The 26,197-nt window shown below is 32.3% G+C and overlaps 3 protein-coding genes across 6 annotated transcripts; 1 reads left to right on the top strand and 2 right to left on the bottom strand.

Annotated features, from left to right (window-relative positions):
- Window positions 4,496–16,176, top strand: LOC109352624 (probable anion transporter 3, chloroplastic). Its single transcript, XM_019594751.1, has 9 exons — window positions 4,496–4,932; window positions 5,506–5,732; window positions 6,260–6,608; window positions 6,706–6,750; window positions 7,103–7,249; window positions 7,645–7,782; window positions 7,880–7,913; window positions 8,027–8,235; window positions 16,166–16,176. Exons 1-8 carry the CDS (start codon window positions 4,513–4,515, stop codon window positions 8,194–8,196), a joined length of 1,530 nt encoding a protein of 509 aa, XP_019450296.1. The 5' UTR covers window positions 4,496–4,512; the 3' UTR covers window positions 8,197–8,235; window positions 16,166–16,176.
- LOC109352625 (E3 ubiquitin-protein ligase Hakai-like) lies at window positions 13,270–25,097 on the bottom strand. 4 transcript variants are annotated; one of them, XM_019594753.1, is made up of 5 exons: window positions 24,967–25,097; window positions 23,913–24,269; window positions 23,486–23,544; window positions 22,000–23,025; window positions 13,270–13,286 (listed from the first exon to the last, which is right to left on the bottom strand). In XM_019594753.1, the coding sequence occupies exons 2-4, from the start codon at window positions 24,165–24,167 to the stop codon at window positions 22,011–22,013; spliced, it is 1,329 nt and encodes a 442-aa protein (XP_019450298.1). In that variant the 5' UTR covers window positions 24,168–24,269; window positions 24,967–25,097; the 3' UTR covers window positions 13,270–13,286; window positions 22,000–22,010. The 4 variants fall into 4 exon arrangements, with proteins under 4 accessions (XP_019450298.1, XP_019450297.1, XP_019450300.1 ...); XM_019594752.1 differs by lacking the exon at window positions 13,270–13,286 and having other exon boundaries at window positions 21,765–23,025; XM_019594755.1 differs by lacking the exon at window positions 13,270–13,286 and having other exon boundaries at window positions 21,765–23,025; window positions 23,913–24,266.
- On the bottom strand, window positions 13,332–19,524 carry LOC109352622 (acetyl-coenzyme A carboxylase carboxyl transferase subunit alpha, chloroplastic-like). The gene is made up of 12 exons (XM_019594750.1): window positions 19,426–19,524; window positions 18,589–18,942; window positions 18,398–18,472; window positions 17,602–17,709; window positions 17,308–17,468; window positions 17,047–17,161; window positions 16,807–16,961; window positions 15,893–15,944; window positions 15,744–15,812; window positions 15,436–15,513; window positions 14,206–15,349; window positions 13,332–13,663 (listed from the first exon to the last, which is right to left on the bottom strand). The coding sequence occupies exons 2-11, from the start codon at window positions 18,907–18,909 to the stop codon at window positions 14,207–14,209; spliced, it is 2,277 nt and encodes a 758-aa protein (XP_019450295.1). The 5' UTR covers window positions 18,910–18,942; window positions 19,426–19,524; the 3' UTR covers window positions 13,332–13,663; window position 14,206.

Genomic DNA, 26,197 nt, shown 5'->3' with positions numbered 1-26,197 from the left:
TTGGTACTTTATCGATCAAAATTGTAATTCATTAATGAAATTAAATCATTTCTCTTTAATTAATTAAGTAATTATGAATATTGTGGAAACAAAATTATTTATTGTGGGTAGAACTTTGAAAATAATTATATATACAGGATTAAAATAAAATCTATAATGAATTATAAAAAGAATGAAGGTATTTTTAAGAATGCAGGTCATAATTAAATTATAACATTACATAAACTTTGTATTATATACTTATATATCTGTTAAATTATTTAAATACTTATCTCGAACAATAATATATTTTATTTATTTTAGGTAAAATATATAAAATCTTTTGTAGAATTTATGTTTTTTGCAAAATAAATATCATAAAATATATTTTTTTCCTGATTATCTCTTAAGCTTATGTGTCAATGAAATTGGTCTATATATAAAAGTGATGTCAAATTACAAATAGGATAATTTATTCACTCTTAGTAATTTAATATTATTCTTATGAATTGACTAATTTCATCACTAATTAAATTTTTTAAAAATAATTAGGAAAAAAAATAGTTTTTTTCCAAAAGATAGATATATGAGAATTTCATAAGTATTTCCCTTTATTTTATTTCTAAAAGTCAAGATTTTAGACTTGGGTGGTGATTTTGGGGCACACTTTTAATGATGTCATGTGATAGATAAATATTTTACAGTATCCAAATACCCAAAAGCCATTTTTTTTCTTAATTATTAGGTCTCATGACATATTATATATTTTTTAATGATGCAATATAATTAAGCAGCTGAAAAAATATTTTACTCTATTATTCCAACTCAAAAAAAATCAGTAAAGCCCATAACCTACCTTAATATTTTATATTTTACAAAGTTTTATCTTTCTTTATTTTGATTATTTTAAATGTCACACTGGATTCTTTATGTTTTACTAGTAAAATAACTCAAAAGGAATATCTCCCAATAGAATAACTAAAATTCAGAATTTATAGTGATTTATCAAAACTTTAATATATATGTACAATAAGAGTTATATACAATATTATACCGTCCTTGTTCATTTGTATTTTATTTTTTGAAGAATAAAAGATAACTTAAATAGTGGATGATTAATCGAAAATGTATAAAATTCTTACACATTTAATTGAAAATGACATAGATTAAAAGTTTTACTAACTCTTGACATGACCATATGCACATGCAACCTCACTTGTATGATAACTATTATTGACTTTCAAACAAAAGTATTACAAATCAATAATAAATAATATATTGACAATATAAAAAACTTTACACTTCAATGTATAGATTTTAAACTCATCTGATAATCAATTCCAACATTAATCATCACTTCATAATACAATCAAGCATAGGGGCATTACATTGAAGAGTCAAGTGGAAAATAGATAATGGGTATCTCCAACAAATAATAAAAATATTGTATCACAAAGACTTTGATGTTGAGTATCAACCAATTATAGGTATAAATTACTTAAATCGATGTTAATAATTTAATACTGTAAATTATTGAGTGGAAAAATAAAATAATTGGGTGGCGAATTTTACACTTTGATGACTAACCATATAATTAATTAACTTTTATAAGGTTGGCAAAATTGACCAATTCAAAACCTAAAATAAGTCCCCTTGATTCACATGAATTTAATACAAAATCAAATGGTTCATTTAAGGAAGATATTTTATTTCACATTTTTTTAATCATTTATTCTAAGTACTGGCTGGAAAAATAAGATCAAATAATAAATTTAAGTCAAACTAAAATAATAATAGTAATATTAAAAAAAATGTGGAGTCACTAGTTAGTTCAAGTGAATAATTTAAAGAATAAAATGAAAAAGTTATGGGTTCGAATCTCACTTACAACTTATTTAATTAAATAAAGCGAAGGAAAAGTTGATGGTTACTAATCCTCGTTTTGAGAAAATCTGTTCATGCATGCATATTATTTATTAGTATACCAAGTTTTTTTGGTTTCCCACATGTATTCTCGTACTAGAGGTAATCATGTTTGAGCTGAGAACATCCACATATATGTGTGACTAACTCTCCCAACAGATAATTTTTCTATCAACAAGACTCAAACCCGATATTTTGCTTAAGGAGAATCAGACATATATCACTTGCACTAACATTCGTAGGTTGGTATACTAACAAGTTTAACTACTCTCCTATATATAATGCCATTTGCTTGTTAAGCTTTTTGTTAAAAAAATAACTAAGCTTATAAATTTATTTATCATCACATTATATATACTTCTCGTATATGATCAACACCTTAGAAAAATATATTAACTTAAGCCTTAAAGTATAACTTAAGGTTTAAAATTATTGACAATTATCATCAACATGCTAAAAATTTCTTAATTACGTAAGATTAGTGACATGCATGTATTATATTCTATCCATGTGAAGTTGACGCATGTTAATTGAAGTAATATATAAACTTTCTTTATAATTAGAATAATTTTCTGGTTGATTTGTCAAAGAGCATATAATATTACCAAAACTTAATCCTGGAATTATAGCTTTTTTAGAAAAGTGCTTTATTAATTTTTGGTTTTTTTTTATCCCATTATTGATTACTAGCATTTTACAAACATTACCATGCGTATTGAGTTGTATTCTTATTGTTTGAGATCGAGTGTATAGTCTTTACATACTGAAACTACTTACAAAAAAATTATATTTTTAAAAAGAATAAGTCAATAATCTTTAATTCGATGGTTTTTAATTAAATAAGCATGTTCTTTGTTTAAGTTCACCACTAGAGAGAAATTGTTCTTGTTCTTATTTCGCAATGCTAAACTAAATAAACTCCGTTCTTAAAGTTGCGAGTCAACATTAAAAATGGAAAAAAATTGTTACAAGAAAGAAAAATATAAATGTGGAGTAGGGTTGTGGGGTCTAATTAAAAATGAAAATAAAGTTGCAACATTGGAAGTGATTTTGACTTGAGTTGTTGGAATGTATAAACAAATATAAAATAATCAGTAGGGTCTATTTAAGAATGAAAAAGATGTTGTACCAATTATGATATTCTTTTTTTCATGGTTAACTAAGGTTATTTTATAGTCAAGTGTAATATGTATGCACCAACAATATAAAAATTTATACACATACATTATTCATTATTTATTTATATTATTTTTATTTTGAATTTAATGATGATTGAAAATGAATAAAAGCTAATATTGTGACAGTGTAAAAAAATTTACATTGTCGATACATACATACTTTTCTCTTTATAGTCAACGGATTATAATAAATTAATTCTTTCTAAAGTTTATTCTTCTAGAAAAAATATTAATCTCATGGATCCAATATTAATCTTCTAAACATCAACATTTGACTCGGTAAGATTTGGAAAATTCAACATGGCCTTATTCCACAAAATTTTCCAATATAATATTATTTCTTAACCTAATTATTGAATCTTTATATATATATATATATATATATATATATTTAATTGTTCAGTATTCTAATTTCTAATACTTATTTTTTGTTTGAACAGAACATGTGGTATATCTCCCAATCAGAATGATTTGCTAACTTTAGGAGAAAAAATGTAAATCTCCTCCATTAAAATGAATGAGAGTGTTTAGATAATTTGCTAAATGACGAAATTAATAATTAGTATATAAATATTAATATAGAAACTATTACATTATTCATGATTATTTACTGTATAGTAAGAATATAATATCGATGTATACATAATCAATACATTATCTACTATTTTTTTTATATTACTTATATTTAAAAGCCAATAATAACTAAATATGAATGATGAATAATAAAATAACAATATAAAAATATCTTTATATTTTTTTCTCCTACTCATGAAACAAATTATGTGGTAGGTGAGGATGTGCTAATGCTATATCCTCTTATTATTATATCTTCATACTAATCTTCATACCGACAACAAATAAAATGACACATACTACTTATAATTCAATTTTTAATAAACAAATTATGTGGTAGGAGAATCAGTAGAAATATTTAGTAAAAGAATATCTTATTTTTTTTTTTAACGGTGGTTGCTTTTGGTTGGTGCAATTGTCACGTGTTATACACTACACGTGTTGCCACGTCATCCTTGTATTACATACCAACAAAAACTTAAATTTTTCGAGCGGAGTACATTTGCTGTACCAAAAAGTATGTTACTTCATGTATTACTATTTGTAATAGGTTGAAAAAATATATTTAAATTAAAATTTTAATAATTAATTATTTTTTTGATCAATTAGAAAGAGAAGCACATGTGTCACAATGTTTTCTGACAACACCTTTTTAACGTAACTTTAAGACAACTAAAGTTTCAACCTCCTTTTGTTTTTTCTCACCAAACCCTCGAAACAAAACCTACCCTTCTTTCTTTCTCCACTTTCAATTCTTTGGACCTTGTTTTTCAATGCACTAGTCCTACAAAAAACTCATCTTTTTTGCACTGCTACTAATTACAAACACAACAAACCCTTCAAACTTAGAAATGATTATATGAATCTTTGTTTGATATTATTATTATTATTTTTCAACATGGCTGCTACAATTTCAGCACCATCTTTGTTTCATTCCACATCAAGAAAATCTTCTTCTTTTTCACGTTCTTTAGCACCCCATTTGAGTTTTATTAGTTTTAGAAACACCAAGTTAGGATTTGAGTCCAAAACCTTATCAAAAAGGTTGGAATGGATAGGGAAAAGAAGGAGAAAATGGAGTGTGATAACTTGCACTGCAGAAGGAATAGGAAAAGAAGAAGGTGTTGTTAGTGTAACTATACCAGAGAGGTTCAAAGTGGTGTTTTTGGTAGCATGTATTATGTGTCTTTGTAATGCTGACCGTGTTGTTATGTCTGTTGCTATTGTTCCTCTAGCAGCCAAATATGGTTGGTCCAATTCTTTTCTTGGCATTGTTCAGGTACTATAATACTCCCACATTGTTTTAAATTGCGGTTGTAGTCGCCGGAAAATATGATTGATAGATGGTGATGCCACTGTGGTAGTAGTGAACATCACTTGGCTTCGATCATGCATAAAAGGACATAACATATATAACAATAACCGAGCTTTTATCCTACTAGGTGGAGTTACATGTATCGAACGATACTATAATGCTTTATCGGAATATATAAAGAAGTAGGAAGATATAGTCAAGGACTTGGAAAAAAATATTATTTTTTCTATGGAATCATAGTATTATCGTCATTATTAATTTAAAAAAGTAATTTTAATCACTCATATTTACAAATATATTGCCTCACTTTTGCATAATTTTCAATCATCACTCATCACCTCACATTTATATAGTTTTCTTTTTAATATCCTATCATAGTTGATTTCACTTCATTTGATTATGCTAACTATGGTTATGTGTCAAAAGAATTTTCATGATAGAGCTACATGGATCGAGCAATTCCATACTGCTCTATCGTAAATCATGTTTACTGACAAAACACTTCTAACATAAAGTTCATGCCTCCTGCATTATCAGTCATCATTCCTATGGGGATACATATTCTCTTCTGTGATTGGAGGAGCTTTGGTAGATAGATATGGAGGAAAAAGGGTTATGGCTTGGGGTGCATTTTTATGGTCTTTGGCAACTCTTCTTACCCCTTTGGCGGCCAACCATTCAACAACGGCGTTATTGGTGGTTCGTGCTCTCTTCGGACTAGCCGAAGGTGTTGCTCTTCCATCCATGAGCACTCTCTTATCAAGGTGATTCCTCTAGAATACTCTAGGACATAAATCACATAATACTGCATTATTAGTAGCTTGATATCTTTTTTTGATGAATATAGTAAGATCCCAACCTTGGAATCCAAGTAATCAAGATTTGAGCACTACAAGGTTGTAAAATCATGATTCAAATCGTGAATCGCTAGGCTGTTTTCGGATTGCGACTGTAAATCATATCTAATCGAAAGGTTCATAGACACAACGAAAAAAATAACTTGAAATATATCATATTGATGATGTATTATGTATATATTATATACTTACTATACATGAATATATGTATCATTTTCTGCTATGCTTAATCTAAGGCTATGCATATACAAATCGATTTTCTTGTCTGCTTAACCGTTGTCATTGTTAAACTTTCAATTTCTTATCAATATTGAAGCAAGATGTTACGGTCTTAACAACATTCTTCTTTTATAACTTATGAGCATCTCATCTTGTTAATGTCGATCTAGTTATATCGAAAATAAAAAGCTGATATAATGCTCATCTTTGAGTAGGTGGTTTCCAAGTAATGAAAGGGCAACTGCAATCGGAATTTCGATGGCTGGATTTCATCTTGGCAATGTCGTAGGCTTGTTGTTAACACCAGTTATGTTGTCAACTATTGGTGTTTCCGGTCCTTTTATCTTATTCTGTGCTATTGGATTGCTCTGGTTGATGACATGGGCATACCGAGTTACCGATGATCCTATCGAAAGTAATTTCATATGCAGATCAGAAATAAGATTAATCCAAGCTGGGAAAAGTGATTCTCCTAAAAAAAGTAGCAACTATCCTCCTCTAGGCCTTCTGTTATCAAAATTACCATCATGGGCTATAATATTTGCCAATGCAACTAATAATTGGGTGAGTTCTATTTTCTTTTCGAGCGAAAATATCGACTTTCTATCAAGAATCCGATTTTAGACAGCATTACTAATCTTGACCTTGATTAATTTTGCAGGGGTACTTTGTTCTCCTCTCATGGATGCCAGTTTATTTCAAAAGCGTAATTACTTTCTTAACTTCTTAATATTTATATTGATGAACAGCTTCGTATTTTTTTAATCGTGCATTGTTCGGAAAATATAATGGAGAATTGGAGATTACCTAGTGGGTATTTAGCTATAGATCTCTTCATGACAATGCCGGTTCGGATGGTTTGCGTCAGATTCATTCATTGACAATGATGATATTAATTATCGAAAGTTACAAGTGAACTAGAATTTATTTTCCTGTCCTTTTTGTCAATTCGTGTTCCGAGGGTTGATCCTACAAATATGTCATTAATATTCAAATAATCGTGGTGCCGGAAGCCGGCAACTTTCAATCATGGCTTATTTTTTTGCTTCTTTCTGTAGGTATATAATGTGAACTTGAAACAGGCTGCTTGGTTTAGTGCAGTTCCATGGGCAACAATGGCGATTTCGGGTTATCTAGCTGGTTCTATATCAGACTCCTTAATCAATGCCGGGTACCCAACAACAATTGTCCGAAAAGTTATGCAGGTAACTCTTTCAGCACCATCATACAAAAGGATGTACTTATATTTTGATTGTGTGTGTATGCCAATTACATAGCCAAAATAAGAAACATTACTAAGATGTGAAAACTAGACACGCAAATAAATATTTTACATCGAAGCAATCGGAAATTACATTAGCCGTCTACTGCATAATGCAACTCTCATCTTTTATCTGGATTTGTGACCAACTATGTATAAATTCGGAATAAAGCACGACATACGAAGATTTAAGCAAAATTAGAGATCAATATCTAAAGGAATTCATATTAATAGATTGAGATTATTTCCTTATTCATGTTGACTTCTAGTAATGTATATCTAAGCACAAAGGATCTGCAACTGATTACAGTAGTCTGATTCGTACTCGGTAAATTACAGACCATCGGATTCATTGGGCCGGCAGTAGCCTTGCTTTGCTTGAACTTTGCCAATACACCAGCAATTGCGGCTATGCTCATGACTGCAGCTTTGAGCTTGAGTTCATTCAGCCAGGCTGGCTTTATGCTCAACATACAAGTAAGCTCAACTCACAAAATATGGACATTTTTAGATAAACTTACAAATACGTTATTACGGCCTTAAACTCACACCTTTTACATTTTTACACGATCAGGACATCGCTCCTCAATATGCTGGAATCCTACACGGTAAGAACTCGACCAAATTTGTAGTAAGAAATAGCAAACTTATGTGTCGTTGTCGTTCTCTCCGTGCTTGTCGCGCAGTTTTTTCCGTAACAATAACAATACTACTATTACAGGAATCTCAAATTCTGCTGGAACTTTAGCAGCTATCATAAGCACAATTGGAACTGGTTATTTTGTGCAATGGCTAGGATCATTTCAAGCATTCTTAACTTTAACAGCATGTCTCTACTTTGTCACAACCATTTTTTGGAATCTTTTCGCCACCGGTGAACAAGTTTTCTGATTTCTTCCCATTCCAACACCTTGGTCATGTTAGCCACAGGTTGAAATTTGAGTTATCTTCTGCTAAGAATGAATGAAGAACATTTTTCCTTGTTGCTTGTCATGCATAGTTTCATGGCTCCCTCATTTAGAATATGTAACAAATATCGGATTCGGCGTAATACATATCGACTCTTTAGAAAAGAAGTCTTATAATAATGTAAAAAGTAATAAACTATATTGAACCAGATATGTTATATCAGAACCAGTATCATGAACCATTTAATTACGATTACACTTATAGCAACTTTTCTCTTTATGATGTTAATGGTTATGTTGTTGCATTTTTCTTGCAATTTGTATATAACAACATAAGTTTATAATGTCCAATTTTAAATAAGTAAAATTTTATATTCTCTAATAACATATTTCATAAATTAAATATTCTTCCTTGGTGTTGATCGAGTTGGTTAGAATCAGGATATCTTTGCTGAATCCAGGCAATAGTTGACATTGGATTGCCTTGAGTGAGTATCTAAAAAAGGATTCTGACACTCAAGTCAATATAAGTGTATGATTTTAAAAAAATAAAGTAGAGTGAGAATGCTTGTCATTTCTTGATGAGTGACTTCACCTATTCATATTGAATAACTAAAGATATTCTCTCATAGTAATTGTAATATACCGATGTAGAGTGGTCAACACTCTAAGAGGAGGTCTGTCGTTATTGTAGATGACGTGACCTTGTCTTTTCCAGCCTATCAAATTGGCATTGATGTAGATTTAGACTACTTTTGTTGTGTGAGTAAGGTGAATCGACTCATATGACATAACTTTGCCTTTGGCGCGAAAGAAGGTTTTTTGACATTGCGGGTGCTAACTTATCAATGTCATATCGTTGTTGTCCTTTCCTCTAGCTAAGCTGACTTTTTGGATATGATCGACAATCATATAAACTAAATGTTGTCTATTTAATAATTGATCTCATTCTTAATGTTCAACGGTTCAATCCATCTTTAAAACTTGATGGGTATAAATAATATTATAATGATTGGTAATACAAATTTCCAAAAAAGAAAAACTATCTTAAATTTTTTATATTTTCAGATATTGCTAACTAGACCTTTTGAGATCAATTTCTTTTTTTTTCTTTTTATTTATTAACATAACATACTTTATTCTCCAGAACAAATATTTGTTAGACTTTAATTTTTAATATTATTTTTATCTCACTCATATATAGAAAATAGTTTATGTATAAATATTGTGCAAATTACGTAACCTATCAATATATACTAATTATCATCAACCTCTTAAACATGGAGTAATACACATAAATGACATCTTGTATTTACCATTTAAAAAGGAGTACAATATCTATATAAATAATAGATCAAACTTTTTATTTATAATTAATGTATTATCCACTATTTATTTATATTTAATAGTTAATAACAACTAATTATAAATGATAAATAATATAATACAATAATAAAATAAAAAAACTCATACAATATTAATACATATATTTTTCTATAAAAAATGTTTAAGCCAATAATACATAAATATTAAAGTGAAAAAAATATTTTAATTTATTATTATTTAGTAATTATCTATGAAATTTTCAAAACGTAAAAACACATAAATAAAGTAAAACGTGGATGAAAAAAATATTCATTAGGAGAATTAGCCTCACCTATAGATATTTCCGATTGAGACAAAATTGTTTCAGACACAAGGATTACATGTGAGAAACAAAAAAACACAAAATCAAGAAATAAACCACAAAAGGGACAACAAAGCTTCACCTTGAAGTGTCCTTCACATAATCAATTCAGCTACAAAACAATCCCTTCACAAAACCACAAACGCTTCCACCCACAAATATTCTTTTCATTTTTTGTCTTCTTTTCCAGAAACTCACACCCTTTAAAAACTTCACCTTTTTTCTAAATTGGGTTTTCAAAAAAATCTGATTTTTAATTTTTTATGTGTTCCGTAACCCTCTGAATTATAGGCTCACGTATCTTTGAGTTTTTCAGCTTTTTATAAACTGGGTTTTCAAAAAAATCTGATTTTTATGTGTTCTGTGAAGCAATGAATTTTAAGAGCTTGGAAGATTTTTGGGCTTTTTACATGAACCAACATTCAAAGGCATCAACAAGGCGTTGGCACTTTGTGGGAACACTTTTCAGTATTCTGTTTTTGCTTTGTTCAGTTTTCTTCAGTTGGTGGTTTTTGTTCTTTGCACCTTTTGTTGGGTATGGTTGTGCATGGTATAGTCATTTCTTTGTTGAAGGGAATGTTCCAGCCACTTTTGGACACCCTTTTTGGTCATTCTTATGTGATTTCAAGATGTTTGGTTTAATGCTTACTGGTCAAATGGATAGAGAGATCAAGAGGCTTGGAAAAAGACCTGTGCTTCAAGTTTTCTGATTTCCTTGTTAGCTTGTTTGGCTCATTGTTCTTTGAGGTGAATTTCCATCTAAAGTTTCGAGTTTTCATGTGTATTTTGGTTTAATAATGATATGTTTAGTAGTTTTTTTCTTGGTAGCAATTGTTTTTTGTGATTGATCTATTTGGCTTTGGATGATTTTGCTGAAATGTTATAGCTGAAATAGTTATTAGGAGCCGTGTATGTAGCACATATGTTATGTAGATCATCATCTTAGTTAGTATTACAAAGCTTTTTTTAAGGAAAACCTGGTACGCGATAGTTGGAATTGAAAGTTCGGTATGTGGTAGAGTGAACCTAGTAACTATGAGCTGAATGAACACAATGTGTGTGTGAGAGTGGGATTTGGCTACTTGTTGGATTGAATGACTTTGATTCGACATCATTGCTGAACAAAGTCATGAGGTGAGGGGAATTAGATTAGAGGAATATAGTTTCTATGAGGGTGAGCCTTGGCGCAACGGTAAGGTTGTTGCGGTTCCGAATCTCGGAAACGACCTTTCCACTTGCAGGGTAAGCCTACTCACGTTTGCCCTCCCCAGACTCCACCAGGAGGGAGGTTCATGCATTGAGCTGCTTTTTAGTAAACTGAATTCTGAAGACAAACATTCACACACGAAAACATCGAAAGATGTAGAGAAGAGGAAAAAGTATGAAGAAGAGATTTTGTGATTTTAATCTGAATTGGTTCACTTGGATCTTTGTTGCCCTTATAGGCTACTTAGAAAACTCTAGAGTCGACTCAATTAAGCTTAACTCCTTGAAACTAATGGAGAATAAACTCTAGGTGACTTATTGGAAATACAAAGAATAAAATTAACTTAGAAGATAGATGAATCATGAATCTAAAAGAAAACAAATGAACCTTGAAATTAGATAACATTATTTTTCCAAAAAATCATCTTTGCCATTTCGAGTAGTGTGCCCTATCTCAAAACAGAATTCGGGGTTGTTCTCATAGAAGCAACTCTAGTAAACCATATCCCAAATGTGATCATTGCCACTGTTTGGGCCATACCCTTGACAAGTGTTGAGGCATTACATAGTTGAACCGACAAATGTTTCAGATTATTGCATTGAACACACTTGAGTTCTCGGACCAACCTAAAGCTTCTTTGGCTAACTATGCAGATTTTTTGAAGTGGTTTGAACAACATCAGTCCTCTGGATCCGTTGCCTCGGTTTTGCACATTAGTAATTCAGTTGTTTGTGTCTCAGTTACTATCCCATGCTCTTCATTCTTCTGCAGTTCTGCATTTAACTTCATCTTTGATATTATGTAGCCCTTTCTTTTGCCGACAGGTTCATGTAGATCTCTTTTTTTTGGCAGAATCTTTGTTACCGTGTTTTCAACTTTGTTTAGGAGGAATCACTTTTTTTCGATTAGTTTTCTATCTGTACTTACGAGCTTTTTCAGGATCTAGTTCAGTATGTTTAGATTGTCTATAAGACTAAATCCTGTTATGAGGCTTATAGGAAGTTGTAGAGTCCTTCATTCCATTTTCCTCGTATATGTTCGTCATCTGTTCAGTTTAGTTCATATATGATTTTGAAATTCGAAGTCTCTCAGACCGACGCCGGTGCAGGAAATATTGATGTGCCGATGCATTCATTCAAAGTGAACGTTATCAGCGGGAAGATGGCGCGTTGTTGCTGGCTTACAAATCTTTTAGGAGAATGCTTGTGATGTTCAAAAATCATTACTTTGGAGTGTAAGACCAATCAAGTGAAATTTTAGTCATGGATATGTCTTTTGCTATAATATATATGATCTATATACATTGAAAGTTGAAACATTTGTTACTATTTGATTGTTCCCATCTGAGAGATCTACAATAGTTCACTGTGCTCTCTTTACAAGCTTTATATCACACATAAATTCAGGTGCACATCTACTATCCCACAAATTGTATCACTGCATGTGCCATCAGCCGTGGTTAGTTAGAAAAATAGTTAATTATTAATTTATTAACTTGAATACATTTTTTCGACCAATCACAGACTGGTGATATATGTAGTGACACAATTTGTGGGACGACTGATGTGCTCCCCATAAATCCTTAAATAATGATTTATGATATAACATTATGACATTCGATTCATTAATTGATCCTACATAGTGGAACTAAGATTTGATTGTTGTTGTTTTTGTTTCAAAAGTTTTTTACACAAGTAAAATTGTAATTTTTTTTATATAACCAAGAATATTCCTTCACTTAGCTGCATATTCCAAACTCAAATTGTATCAAATTTTCCAAACTCAAATTGTATCAAATTTTCTAAACTCAGATGTTACTTGATCCAAGTGACAAGAAATGGTTTACCATCTATGATTTTGATTAATTTGATGATCTCAATTCTCAAAATTGGTTCAATTAGCACACAACAAAGGATCTTATACACATGCACACTACATTATGTATTAGCACTGCCATTATATTTACAATGATTCATTTAATTCAGACATTGCTACAGTACAAGGCAACAATAAAGTGGTAAATAGTTTAATACTTTCCAAAACTTGTAACACCATACCATTCCCTTAAAACACAAAAAATGTTCGAGACTCCCAATTACTGAGGTTTGAAGATGATAGATATATATATAGCCTTATCCGTGCAAACAGAAACATTATTTTCAGAATTTGAACTAATGATCTCATGGTCACTATTTAGGTAGATATAACATTAGAACAATCACTCTTGCAAGTAACACAACTTCATATTATTAGGTTCATGAAGCTCAAGCAATGTATACAATGTTCATCTAAATCTATAAAGGGAGTAACTCACATTTTAATTTAAAAAACTACAGAAAACAAAACAAAAAGAAAGGAAAAAGGTAACATATAAGTCCTTCTAAAATTAACTGCAACATTCTGACTCAAACAAATACAGAAAAGTTTTAACTTTTATTCCCACTTCTGGTCTTCTGTTGGAAGATGATAGAAAAATTTCAACCCACAAAATTTGATTCCAAGAAAGACATTGGTGTTGTTTCCACATTGATTCACCAGTGTTACATGAGCAGCATGCTGATAGAAAGAGATATTCCAGTTATTAAAGGGCAAAACTTTAATTGAAGGGTAAACTAAAATGACACATAACGAAACTAATTATAAATCTAATCTTATTTATTCATTGCAAACATTGTTGATTCCAAAATCACATAAAATCATCTAAAAGGGTCATTTGGAAGGGCTTATTGAGGCTTATCTTATCATATAAGCACTGAATTAGTGTTTGAAAGAGCTTATGAAAATAGTTTATGACCTTCCTGTAAGTACTTCTAGGTTTATTTCAATTAGTTTCTCTAAGAAGCTTATCGAAAAATGCGAAAAATAGCTTATAGGAAGGTCATAAGCTATCGTGTAATAAAACATGCCCTAAAAAGTTTATTTGGACATGAGGATGTAGTTTTCAACCTCGGGATTGCTGCACATCATCAGGCATGCAATTTTGTTCAAGGGAAATACGAATTCGGAGGGTAAAACTACAACATAATGAACCCTAAATGGGTCAATGTTCTGAACATGCACTGATAAAACTACTTTTTGCATATTATGGGCGAACTCACATTAAGAAGTGTGGTTTGTGCCAACTTTCACTTTCAAGTCATCATTGGTGGGACTGTCTACTGTTTGATCTGCCGTTTTCAAACTTCCATTTTCGCTGGAAACTTTAGGCACCAGATTTTCATACTTCTCTTTTAAGCTGGACGAGTCAACGGTTTCAACAAGGCTCTGTTTAATTTGTTGCACCAAAGCATCAATTCTACTCTTTGAATCCACACCAGGTGTGTCTCGTGCCTTAGCAACTTCCAATTTCAATAACTCTATCTTGCTCTTAATATCTGATGAGTTCACTGAATTTTCAATTTCCTTTACTAAATCTTTGTTTAGTTCATCGATCTTTGAAATATACTCTGACAATGAAGACTCGTACCTTCCATCTCGTGCCTTTGATCCTACATACAGAAGATCTAAGCCAATTGACTTCAGAGCATTAGCTAACTGCAAGTCTACCTCTTTGTTAAACTCAACGATTTTCTTCTTCAACTCATCATCCAAATCACTTGGTGAGGATGCACCGGTACTTTCAATTTCAGCCTTTAATGTTTCAAAGTTTTCCTTTATACTAGGATTGTTTATGACATCATCGTATACTGTCTTCAATTTTTGATCCAATATAGCAGCCTCCTTGTTCTTCTCCGACATTTTCTTTACTTTTGATAATTCTTTCAACATGCTAAGCTTATTCTGCAGCTTGCCATAGTTTGGAGTGGCTGGCAAACCCTGCTCAAACTCTGCTTCTAGCCTTTCCATCTTATCCTTCAGCAATGGATCGATAAACTGGTTTTGTGAATTTGCTTTCGTAACTTCCTCCCTTAGTTTCGACATCCTGTCTGCCAACCCCATGGCTTTAACGGCCTCGGAGTACTCATGATGAACCTCCCTTGTCAGTTTCTTTATCATATCATCCAAATCAAGTTTTGGAGGCTCGGTAGGGGATCCCTTAGCTTCCAATATTTGTTGCTTCAGTTTCTGAACTTCAATCTCTATTTCGGCATCAGAAATCTTCTTAGGAGCGGGTATATCCTTCTTCTTCATGCTGAATTTCCTCTTAGGATCGATAGGAATGCCTTCCTGGAACCCACCAATCTTTCGAAACTTATCATGGCGATGTTTGAGTAGATCTTCTGTACTCAGTTTGCTAAGCTCCTACACAATGGATAAGCCGAAGTTCTAAATTAGCATATACTATAACATTTGATTTCAGAGGAACACTTGTTGCATGTTAAACTTACATCCATGGTTTCATTGATTGCATTTTTTATCTGTTGTGAGGTCCAAGCTGAATCTGCATGTGCACCGCCAAGTGGTTCCTATCGAAAGACAATGAAATTCTACTTAGATCCCATAAATAATAGTTATCATTCTATGTAAGTGTAACAATCTAAATTCTACATAGAAAAATTAAAATTGAAGCGGAAGTTACAAGGCATAAAAATGGTGTGTGTGTGTGTATTCAACTTTGCAAGCCATTTAGATGGTTTATGTGTGTGTATATGAATAGGACTTAAGAGCAAAAGGCATAAATTAATAGGGTTATTACAGGGATAACACCATCTGCGATTTCCAGTCTGCATAATTCGGAGGCCGTAATCTTCAGTTTCTCAGCAGCCTGCAATGAATACAAACAGAAGAAAGATAATTAAAAATGTATTATACGTTGAAAGAGTCTAGTGCCAGTGTTGTACATACCTTAGGAGCAGCTTTAGCACTCTTCCACAAGATTGCTGCACATGCCTCTGGACTAAATCGTGACAAAAAAAGAGATCAAACCAACAAAAATGTCAGAACAGGCATTTACAATTAGCAAAATGGTTAACAATAACACAAACACTCAATACTATCATATCTACACGTGAATGTGTAAGTATGTGTGGTTGATTCAGAGACGCAACCTGTATGATGGGTTATTTTGATTCCACCCGAAATCAAATGAAACAATCTATTTTCCCTTATTGGTAAAAGAAAGAATAGTACATAGGGCGAGGACGAGAGCGGGCACTAAAAGGAAGGGGAGGGACACATAAAAATTGTTTAGCTCAAAGGAGATTCTAAGTATATAACAGAAGTTTACCAGAATAATTGTCCCGTTATAATTGCATCACTAAATAATTAGAAGGATCTGTATAATCCGCAACTGGCAAACCAAATAATCATGTCCAGTACAGTTATGATCTATCATCCATCTATGTTAATATGAAAATATGAAAATTACAAGAGAATTGCAATCTGAAAACTTCAGCTATAGATATTTTGCAGAGTTAATATTGTTACAAACAAGCGCTACAAGATTAGCCTAACCTGGATAGGGTTTAAGAAAAAAATGCACATGATTAAAATAAATAGTTCAATACGATAACATATTGAAGTGATGGTGAATGGTTTAAGGAATGAAGTGAATGGTTAATGGTTTAAGAAACGGAGTGCAGGAGGTTGTGGGTTCGAGTCACACTCATAACAAATTTAAAAACAAAAAAGTTATAAGGTGGTTTGATGGTTATGGTGAATGATTGGAGCGAAGGAGGTTGAAGGTTCGAATCTCATCTACAACAAATACTAACATACTAACATTTACCGATAAAAAAAAGACAGGAAAATTAAATCACCTGGCAACATAGAAAACAGCATTTTCAAGCATTAGTAATTTATTTGCACATCCAATGGCAAGTGCACCACCAGAACCACCTTCTCCAATAACTATTGACAGAACCGGCACCTTCAGACCAAACATCGATCTCAAATTATGGGCAATCGCTTCACCCTGCATGCACGAAAAGCAATCAAATTGATTAACCTAGTAATAAAAGAGACAAAGAAGAATCTAAAGCATAACTTCGGCAACATACCTGGCCCAGTTCCTCTGATTTAAGGTCAGCATATGCCCCAGGCGTGTCAATGAAAGTAACTATTGGAAATCCATGATGATCGGCATACTCCATCAAGCGAAGAGCCTTCCGGTAACTGTTAGAATTGAAAATTTACTATCAATGTCAGATGCAGAGAAAATTGCTAGTCGCTAAACTTAATCAAATAAGTGAACAGGGTTCTTATCCTATCTTAAATCTATTCAAATTTCCAATACCAATTAGAGTTTCTAACTGACATACCCATGAGGAGTTGGCATCCCAAAGTTACGCTGAATGTTTTCTTTCGTATTTCTACCTTTTTGGTGACCAATGAACATGTATCTTCTACCATCTATAGTCCCTATGCCAGTAACAATAGCAGGGTCATCATAACCTTCCCGATCACCATGGAGTTCCACAAACTACAACATGAGGAACCATGAGATTTCGGTTATAGTAGTGGTTCAGTAACGATAAACCAGCTAACTAACTAAGTACTAAAAGAGACAATAACTAATACATTGAAGTGAAAAACAAGGATAAAATTTGGTAGACCTTTTCCGTTATGTTGAAGATATGATCGAGGAAAGTTGGCCTGTTAGGATGCCGTGCAATGTTGACCCGCTGTATAGGAGTCAGATGTGTATATAGATCCCTTAAAGCCTGAAATAATAACGGGAGCAGCGCAAGCATAAGACTTCTACCAATATTTTATGTTGAAGCCTTAAGGGTTAGGTGGAAAAGGTACCGGAATATATATTTGAATGATGAGACTTGAATATTTCTATTACAAAACATTAACTTTATACTTCTATTCATGCTAATAATCTAGGTTAAATACAAGGGCAGTGCAACTGGTACAAGCCCAAGTCAATAACACTTGCAACATATTAACAAAATAGTATTCTTTAGTCTTTAACATAGGATACCCTAATGTTATAATACTTACTAATTCACATAGTTACTAGAATACGAAGAAAAATATATTCAACAAAAAGGAAACGGTAATCATATCCAATTGCTTAGACAGTTAAACCTACATTTAAGCAACTAAGAAACCAAAGGGAATATAGGATTTGAGACAAGGGTATTGGCAACAGGAATAACATTCATGCTTAACTAATTCATGTGGGACACAACTAAAGTAGTGTGGCTTAAAATAAGTTACACTCATACTTCGGTTAAAGAAAAAGGGAGTCAGTCGGCCGACTTGAGTAGGTAAACAAAATCACCAATATTTGTTTCATGAGAACTACTAAAAAATTAGATTGAGCACATAATTCAATGTTCAATCCGATAATCAACATCAGTTTTCTCAACAATAACTCTGATTATATTATGACTGTCAAACCTGCTGGTACTTCGACTCCAATGAAAGAATCTGATCACTAAAATCCAGACCAGTTTCGTTCGCCATCTTCCGAACCTGTTTTCAACCATAAATAGCATTAGCATAAACTTGATGAATCAGAAAGACTCTCAGAACTAATTCTCAATTAAGGGAACAAAGAACACAGGCAGAGAGAGTAAACTAGAAATTACATCGATGATCTTCCTTTGCAGATCAATAAGAGGCTTTTCAAACTCCAAAGTGACAGGCTTCGGCTTCTCTTTGAGTGGCTTGAAAGGAGATAGATGACTTAGCACCCCACCTTTCACATTGGGATCCGGGTTATCAGGCCATGGATACTCATGCTTCTTCACCTTCCTCAACTTACATGAAACCGTAAAATCCCGTTTCTTCAAAACCAACCTTGCCCTTCCCAAGGTTCTCAAAGGGACACCACTGAAACCACTGGTTGAATTCCTCAGAAGATCCGAAGCTGAATTCCCGGTAAGATAAGCAACAGAAGAAGCAGCCATATCCTCCTCTTCCTAAATTCCTCAGCAAAAATCCTTCAAAACCCATAACAAGCACATGATAAAGGCTATAACTTTAAGAAAATATAAAGCAAAATCACCAAATCCCAGAAAGGAAATAACAAAAAGCTTTATCTCGATCCCATGGCAAAACCAATCTTTTCTATGATCCCATCAACTTAATTACTTAACTAAATTCCATTTTCATAAAATCTAAGCAACATTAAGCAAAAAAAAATTAGAAATTTCAATCAACCCAATGACCCATTCATTCAGTAACAACTACCAAAGTTATAAAATCTAAGCAACATTAAGAAAATCCAAAGCTTTATCTCGATCCAATAAAAAACAAATCTTTCTATGACCCCATCAGCTTAATTACTCAAATAATCACTATTTTCATAAAATCTAAGCAACATTAATTGAAAAAAAAATTGAAATTTCTAGAAACCCAATGAATCATGCATTCAGTAACAACTTCCAAAATAAAAAAATGAGTCGATTTTGTAAGAAAATTACCAGGTAGAAATGATGTGGGAGGGAATCTAGAGAAGAAAGATGAAGAATGTGGAATAATGAAAGAATGAGATTATGAAAGGTTAGAAAGAGTGAGAGGTAGAATGAAGAAGAAACCAATGTGGAGGCGATACTTCTTATGCCGTGTTTTTCTAATCTCCAAACTCCTGATTCATTGTTAAAATAAATATCAATAAACTTCAAATCTTCATACAAATTTCATAATAAATGTAGTTAAATTATTCATTTTTAATGTACCATAAACAATTTTTACTGTAAGACCCATTAACCCCATTAACACTAATTCTAGGATGATAATCAAAAGGTCAGGTCAATGGTTCGATTCTTAACAATGATACTTGTTGGGAGGAATCACACACCCTGAGAACTTTGTTTAAAAGGTGAAGATATATTCTTAGTAGAACAAAAAAAACAATTTTAACTTATATTTTAAATTTTTTATATTTTGGAAAGAAGTTGGTATACATACTTTTTTTAATGAATAAAATGAATATTCACTCCAATTTTTTTATATAAAATAAATTTAATTAAATGGATTAAATTCATTGAAAGTTGATATTTTATATAGAGTTTAAAATCTATGTACTGCAAGTGTAAAGTTTTTAGACTGTCGATACGTTAGTCACCAATGATGGATAATTTGCTAACAGTGTAAAAAACATTTATAATGTAAGTATATATATATTAAGTCATTTTATATATATCAAATTTACACAATGAATTATAATACTGAGGAAAAAAAATCTATTTATTATATGAATTTTATATATTATATAAAATTTGCTAACACATGAAAAGAACCATAATGATAAAAGTTGAGTTTAAAGAACAAGAATGACTTTTGATGATAAAATCATGGGTTTCACATAAAAAAATAATGACTTTGCATTCATGTGTTAGCTATAAATACAAGACCTTAAGCTTTTGGAAAACAACTTTTGTTGAGTAAGTTTTGAATATATGACTCTTGTCCAATGCAACAAATTGTCATTGTCACGTTCGTACCACCAATCTTCACAAGAGAATAAAATATCTTGTAAAGAGATAATTATTTTCTCTGATCACTAAAATCATGATAGAAATAATTTCGATGATAAATCAGTATCAAGTGAGAGAAGCATTCACATCCATGCATTGATTATAGATAGAAGAATTTAACTGAGGAAAATACTTTTGGTATAAGAAATTTTGATGTTCCAACTTTTAGCATATACAACTCTTTGCACATTAACTTCTAGAGACAACCTTTGGAAGAAAATTTTGTAGTGAAAAATCCTTCCTAATACTCCTAAGAAGGTTTTGATCATACAATTACTACTACCTTAAGAGAAAAAGGAAAGCTTTAAGTCTTAAGACTAATATGATTTGACACTTTTATCCTTAAAATATAATGATATAACATTTTCACTCCTATGTGTAAGTGTAAAAGTGATCACTTACTTCTCCACTAATGGATATAATCCTAACTCGATTACAATTAAAAGTAGCCTTAATACATGAAATTTCATTATCAATCAAAGGATTAAATCTAGCTAAGCTACTATAGATATATTAGCTACTAAAGAACATTTATTGAGTATTCACTATTTGAGTGTTACTCTTTGTAAATATTAGCCATTTTAATCATTTTAGATACTTTATATCACATGTAAGTGTAATTAGAAGCACTTAAAGGTTTAGCTAGAAAATAATACAAATTTTGTAGACCATAAAGAAGCTAGACTGAAAATAATATTGAGATTTTATCTTGAGGATAGGTATGAAAACATTAATTTGTAGTTCTTAAGGGTAAGAAAAATATGTATACACTAACAGTATAAGAGATTTTTATACTGTCATTATATCATCTACAATTCATTTTTTAATTTTCAATAACTTTTAAATAAAAGTAATACATATAAATAATATACTAACTATACATACATCTTTACATTATTATAACATACCTAGAAAAAACAATTCAAGTCCCTACGTATTTTCTTGTTGTTTATTCCATTTTAGTTAAGGTACAATAAGATTTTGTCGGTAAAAATGATAGGTATAACATTAAAAACCTATACTTATGGATAATTTTTGCCTAAAAAATTTATTCAAATCAATAGCGAGATTACCCCTAACATAGAGAGTGTCAATTATGACATTTTGAATTAAATAATCTATGGTGAATGAATTTCAATTTTTAATTTTTTTCTCTATAAAAATAAGTCGAGTTTATAATACAGATATATTGTTAAAACATATTTATATTGCAACTTTAAATTTATTTTTTAAAAAATAAACAAAAAGTATAAAATTTTATTGATACCACACAAGCACTAAAATGGTGTTATTTAGAGTCTTCTTCTCCATGTCTTCATCATGCTTCCACTAAAATTGTTTTTTTGTTACTCCTTTCGTTCAATATCTTTTGGCAAAAAAGAAAATAAAATGTCAAAATGTTCCATTCCAATAATATAAGATCCTCTTGGATCCACACGAAGACTAAAATGTGAAAGATTCAATTCTTGGGAGTCACACTTGTTAGGAGAAACATTCTTGGTGACTTGAAAGATAAACAATAAGCCCCACTAGCCTTGGCCACCAAAGCTATCAAGGTTATCATGCTGCTGCCACCCATAACTCTGACCATCATCATGTCCACCCTCACCGGAATAGTAACTCCGTTTCATATTTGACATGTGGGACGGTGGTGGGGGTGGTGGGAGAGCCACATGCTGTGGTGCCAATACACCTTTGGCATCTCTCGGATCCACTACCATACCACCCTGCCCTTGTTCGAAAGGTGCACCAGCCATTCCAGCATGCCAGGGTTGGGGATAATTTCCTGGAAAATTTGGGCCACTTGGGACACCGCCTTGTGGTAAACCGAGTAATGAACTCTTGTCCCCACCTATATCAGAAGTTGAGTCCTGCCTAGGAATATTATCGTAGGTGGCAGCATAAAATGGTTGACCTCTTTCCTGTGGGTAAGGAGGGTATCCGAACGGCATAGGAGGGTTCAGCATTGGGTTCGAAGTAACCTGTGCGGGGATGTTGGGAGGCTGGCCTGAGTGCATTGGTGGATGCTCTGAAATTTGGGTCTCTGGACCAACTGATTGCTGCCTGTCCGAAAACTGTGAAGTTTCTTGCGACGGATGGTGCATATCGAAACTTTGCTGATGCAAGCCCTGTTGAATACCTCCAAAGGAGCCAGAAGGGGTATCTGAAGGGTGATGTTGTTGACCAAAATATGGTGGCTTTGACTGCAAATTTGGCCTTGAAGGTGGTTGATCTCTTGGTGGTTGTCGAAGAGTTTTTTCTTCTTGATCATAGAGCTGGGGATTCAAACCGGGAGAAAAAACTGGTCTTTGGGGACCTCGAGCAGTGGAGTCTGAAGCTGTAGATTGCCTGACACTCTGCGCCTCTGACTCGTTTCCATCTTCTTTGTCTGCATTGGGTCGAAGAAGGCTAACATGTCTGTCTTGGATATGAGATTCAAAATCAGCCTTCTTCAGGAAAGATTTCAGACAGTGAGGAGCCGCGCATATGAGGATTCCTTCCATCATTTTGATTGTCTGAATCTTCTGGATTCGTTCGTCACACCTGTGTTCCAAGGAAGGTGAAAACCATTTCTTACGTACCCATCATGTCTTACAGAAAATAGAACTTTCAGAAATGGAAGACATAAAAATGCAAAACAAAACAAATCCCTGGCTCACAATGACATTTTTATTCCCCAAAAAGATATTTAAGGTGGACATAACTTCAGGGTCCCGAACACAAGGCAAGGAGTAGAAATGAATGAATAAACGGAATACCTGTTTACAATTACATACATATTTAAATATTTCTAGCATATAGGTTATTCGAAAGTAGAAAAGATAGTATTGTTATGCACTGCTTGCATACACATAACTCAGACATGTTCAAGTTGAAGTACTCGGAAAACATCATACTACAAAGTGAAGTCATATATGAATCTAGAGACTGGATTAAGATAGACAAAAGTCACTGTTCTTCTTCATTGTTTACCGTATGGAGATAAGAGAAGAAATATACTTACAGGTAGCACAATGAATCACTTCTAGCACAATCAAGACAGAAGGCATGATCACAAGGGCTCTGCAAGGCAATAAGCTTATTAATTTACAGAAAAACAACATTAAGGTAGTTCAAGAACATGCATGATCAGCAAGAAAAAGGCAAACAGTGTAACTAAATTGTAAATATCCTATATAGCACAAAAATAAAAAATTCAACTCGAAATCAACGACATAAAAGAATATACGGATTATATTAACATAAAAGCTTCAGTTAAAAAAATTATATGCACATGAAAGAGTAACGAGCTGCCCGCTCAAATCACAGATATTCACATAGTTTATACAAGGCAGATGTAAATGTTCATTCACACTACTCTTTTAACAAGAAGAGATCTCAAATTCTCAATTGAACAAAAAAGTCCACATGTATAATTAGTCACCACGTACCAGTCGTCCATAGATAGAGATTGGGAAATCACAACGAACACAGAAATGGACTCGCTCACCAAGCTGGCGGCGGGATCTACGTCCCAATGTCCTAACAAGGGAAACAGCAGTAGCCCCTCCAATGCCCTTTGCAACAGGGAGATCAGCAAGGACTAGATGGTCTGGGCAGGCAACCATGACAGTCTCCGCAAGTGACAGCTTCGCCCCTGCTGACCCTTCCGTGGCACGTGCCTTACTAAGCCGAATCTGAAGCATATTTTTCAATCAAGTTCTTGTCTCAGATATCAAACTCTTCAATGCAGTACTTCAAACTGGATATAGAATTATAGCAAAATATGCCTCCTCCTCCTCCTCCTCCTTCATCAAATCAATATAAAGGAAACAATTTCAGATTTAAAAACAGAAAAATGATGAACAACAAATAAGCGAAGCGTATATAGAGTAAACCCTCAGATTGGTCACTGAAGGATGTATCGCTCTTCACTTAGTCCCTGAAAGCGTAAAGTATTCAGTTAATTCGGTCATTTTTAAGGGCACGATTCGACGACTTATCATAACGACCAATTTGAATGAGATTATTTTACACTTTCAGGAGTAAATTGAGTTTTTATTTTTATTTTGGGGGGTTTTGAATTTGAGGGTTTTCTTCTTCTAGGGTTTAATGTGAACAACGCCTCATCTTTCAGACACCAATCTGAGGGTTTATTCCAACAAATAATGGAAACAAAAAGTACAAAAAAATAAATTAAAATAAAATCAACATTCACTATGTATTCTGGTACATCAAAACAATAACTTAGAAACATGAAGGGAACCCAATGAAATCAATAAAAAATATATTTTGAAATTCATAAAAATAACATAAACAAGAACCCCATGAAACCAAAGGAATTTGAGCATCAACAAGTTAACATTTTTGGATAAAAAAAGTGGACCCAGATTCAGTGACACTAATACCTAGGTTAATCCCAATTAAACCCTAAATTTTCAAAAGAGAAATTGAAAAAAAAAAAAGAATTGATAAAGAACAAGTAATTGAAATGAAGAAACTAACTTGAAGTGAACTGAATGTAGCAATTTTCACTCTCAGAAAAAGAATGGCAATGCTTCGCTTTCTGCGATTGCGAATTTGAGAGGTTGCGACCCAATGCTGCAAGAAGAACAATTTTTTTTTTTTTTTGCGAATTAAAAATGAATAATATTTTTTTAAATGATTCATATTTATTCCCCTTAAGTAAAGTATATCTGGACTTCAAGTTTTTAGATAGAAAAAATAATCGTTGTAAGAGGTAGCCAAACTGCCTGCTTGGATATAATTGTCTTCAGTACGAGAATACAATTGTAAAACCAAAATAAATTATAAATTAAAAAGACGTTGGTGTAATAGTGTAAGGTTCCACTGGACTCCCAAGATTGAGAGTTTAATTATTGAGAGTGACAATTATTAAGATGGATAGACACAAACTCCGAAATGATTACTTCCTTAACAAAAAATGTAAGGAAATACTTGTACCAAAAAAATAAAAATATATAAGTAGATTTTAGATAACATTTTTAATTTTTTGTTTGCAATTTGCCATTTTCATTAACTTCTATGCGTTTTAGGTTTTAGTATGAGTATAAGAAGGGTTATTAAAACCGTACCGGTTATCAAACCGGTTAGGGTACAGGTATAGTGGTACAGTGGTTCAACCAGTGGTTCAGTAATTAAAACGCATGCCGGTTAAACCGGACATACCTACTTATATTTATATATATAAACCTATAACAAAAAAAATTCCAAATAGGTAGCTCAAATTTATAATCAATAAATAACTTTAAGTCTTTAACAAATTCAAAGTCTAAATTAAAAAACATATATCAATCCAAAAGTATCACTTAACCCACAAAATATAAATAAATGACATAACTTCACAACTCACTCTATAAAACAAATAAATTTGGAGTTTTAACATTTAACATTAAGGAGTCAAAGTTATCTTCTATGAATATTATATTTTTATACCAAATCCTATATGAACTATCTTCAGACAGTACTCCAAGATTACACAATGTCACTGAGATTACACACGAATGTTATGAACCAAAATGTGTAATCTAAGTATGCTTTGGAAGCATATGCCTTGAAGTGTTGAAGAAGAGTCGGAAAGATGGATCACCTTATAATGGATTTTTAAGTTTTTAAAAAAAAATATATATATATATATATATATGTATAAACCAACCGGTTTAGTAAAATACCGGCCGGTTCACCGGTTTTGATACTTGACCGGTTTAACACCTGT

This window comes from Lupinus angustifolius, chromosome LG07 (genome assembly GCF_001865875.1).
Source record: "Lupinus angustifolius cultivar Tanjil chromosome LG07, LupAngTanjil_v1.0, whole genome shotgun sequence".
Classification (NCBI taxonomy): domain Eukaryota; kingdom Viridiplantae; phylum Streptophyta; class Magnoliopsida; order Fabales; family Fabaceae; genus Lupinus; species Lupinus angustifolius.
This window is presented reverse-complemented; position numbering and strand designations above follow the sequence as displayed.

Bases quoted from the DNA above. Each gene is read 5' to 3' on its own strand.
- LOC109352625 (XM_019594753.1), bottom strand. From the start codon at position 24,167: ATGCTTCAGATTCGGCTTAGTAAGGCACGTGCCACGGAAGGGTCAGCA. The intron at 23,545-23,912 runs GTACGTGGTGAC...ATTGCCTTGCAG, and splicing joins TCTCTATCTATGGACGACTG to AGCCCTTGTGATCATGCCTT. The intron at 23,026-23,485 runs GTAAGTATATTT...CTTGGAACACAG, and splicing joins AGTGATTCATTGTGCTACCT to GTGTGACGAACGAATCCAGA.
- LOC109352622 (XM_019594750.1), bottom strand. From the start codon at position 18,909: ATGGCTGCTTCTTCTGTTGCTTATCTTACCGGGAATTCAGCTTCGGAT. The intron at 18,473-18,588 runs GTAATTTCTAGT...GGTTGAAAACAG, and splicing joins TGCAAAGGAAGATCATCGAT to GTTCGGAAGATGGCGAACGA. The intron at 17,469-17,601 runs GTCTACCAAATT...CTCATGTTGTAG, and splicing joins TCTTCAACATAACGGAAAAG to TTTGTGGAACTCCATGGTGA.
- LOC109352624 (XM_019594751.1), top strand. From the start codon at position 4,513: ATGAATCTTTGTTTGATATTATTATTATTATTTTTCAACATGGCTGCT. The intron at 6,609-6,705 runs GTGAGTTCTATT...TTAATTTTGCAG, and splicing joins CCAATGCAACTAATAATTGG to GGGTACTTTGTTCTCCTCTC. The intron at 7,250-7,644 runs GTAACTCTTTCA...GGTAAATTACAG, and splicing joins TTGTCCGAAAAGTTATGCAG to ACCATCGGATTCATTGGGCC.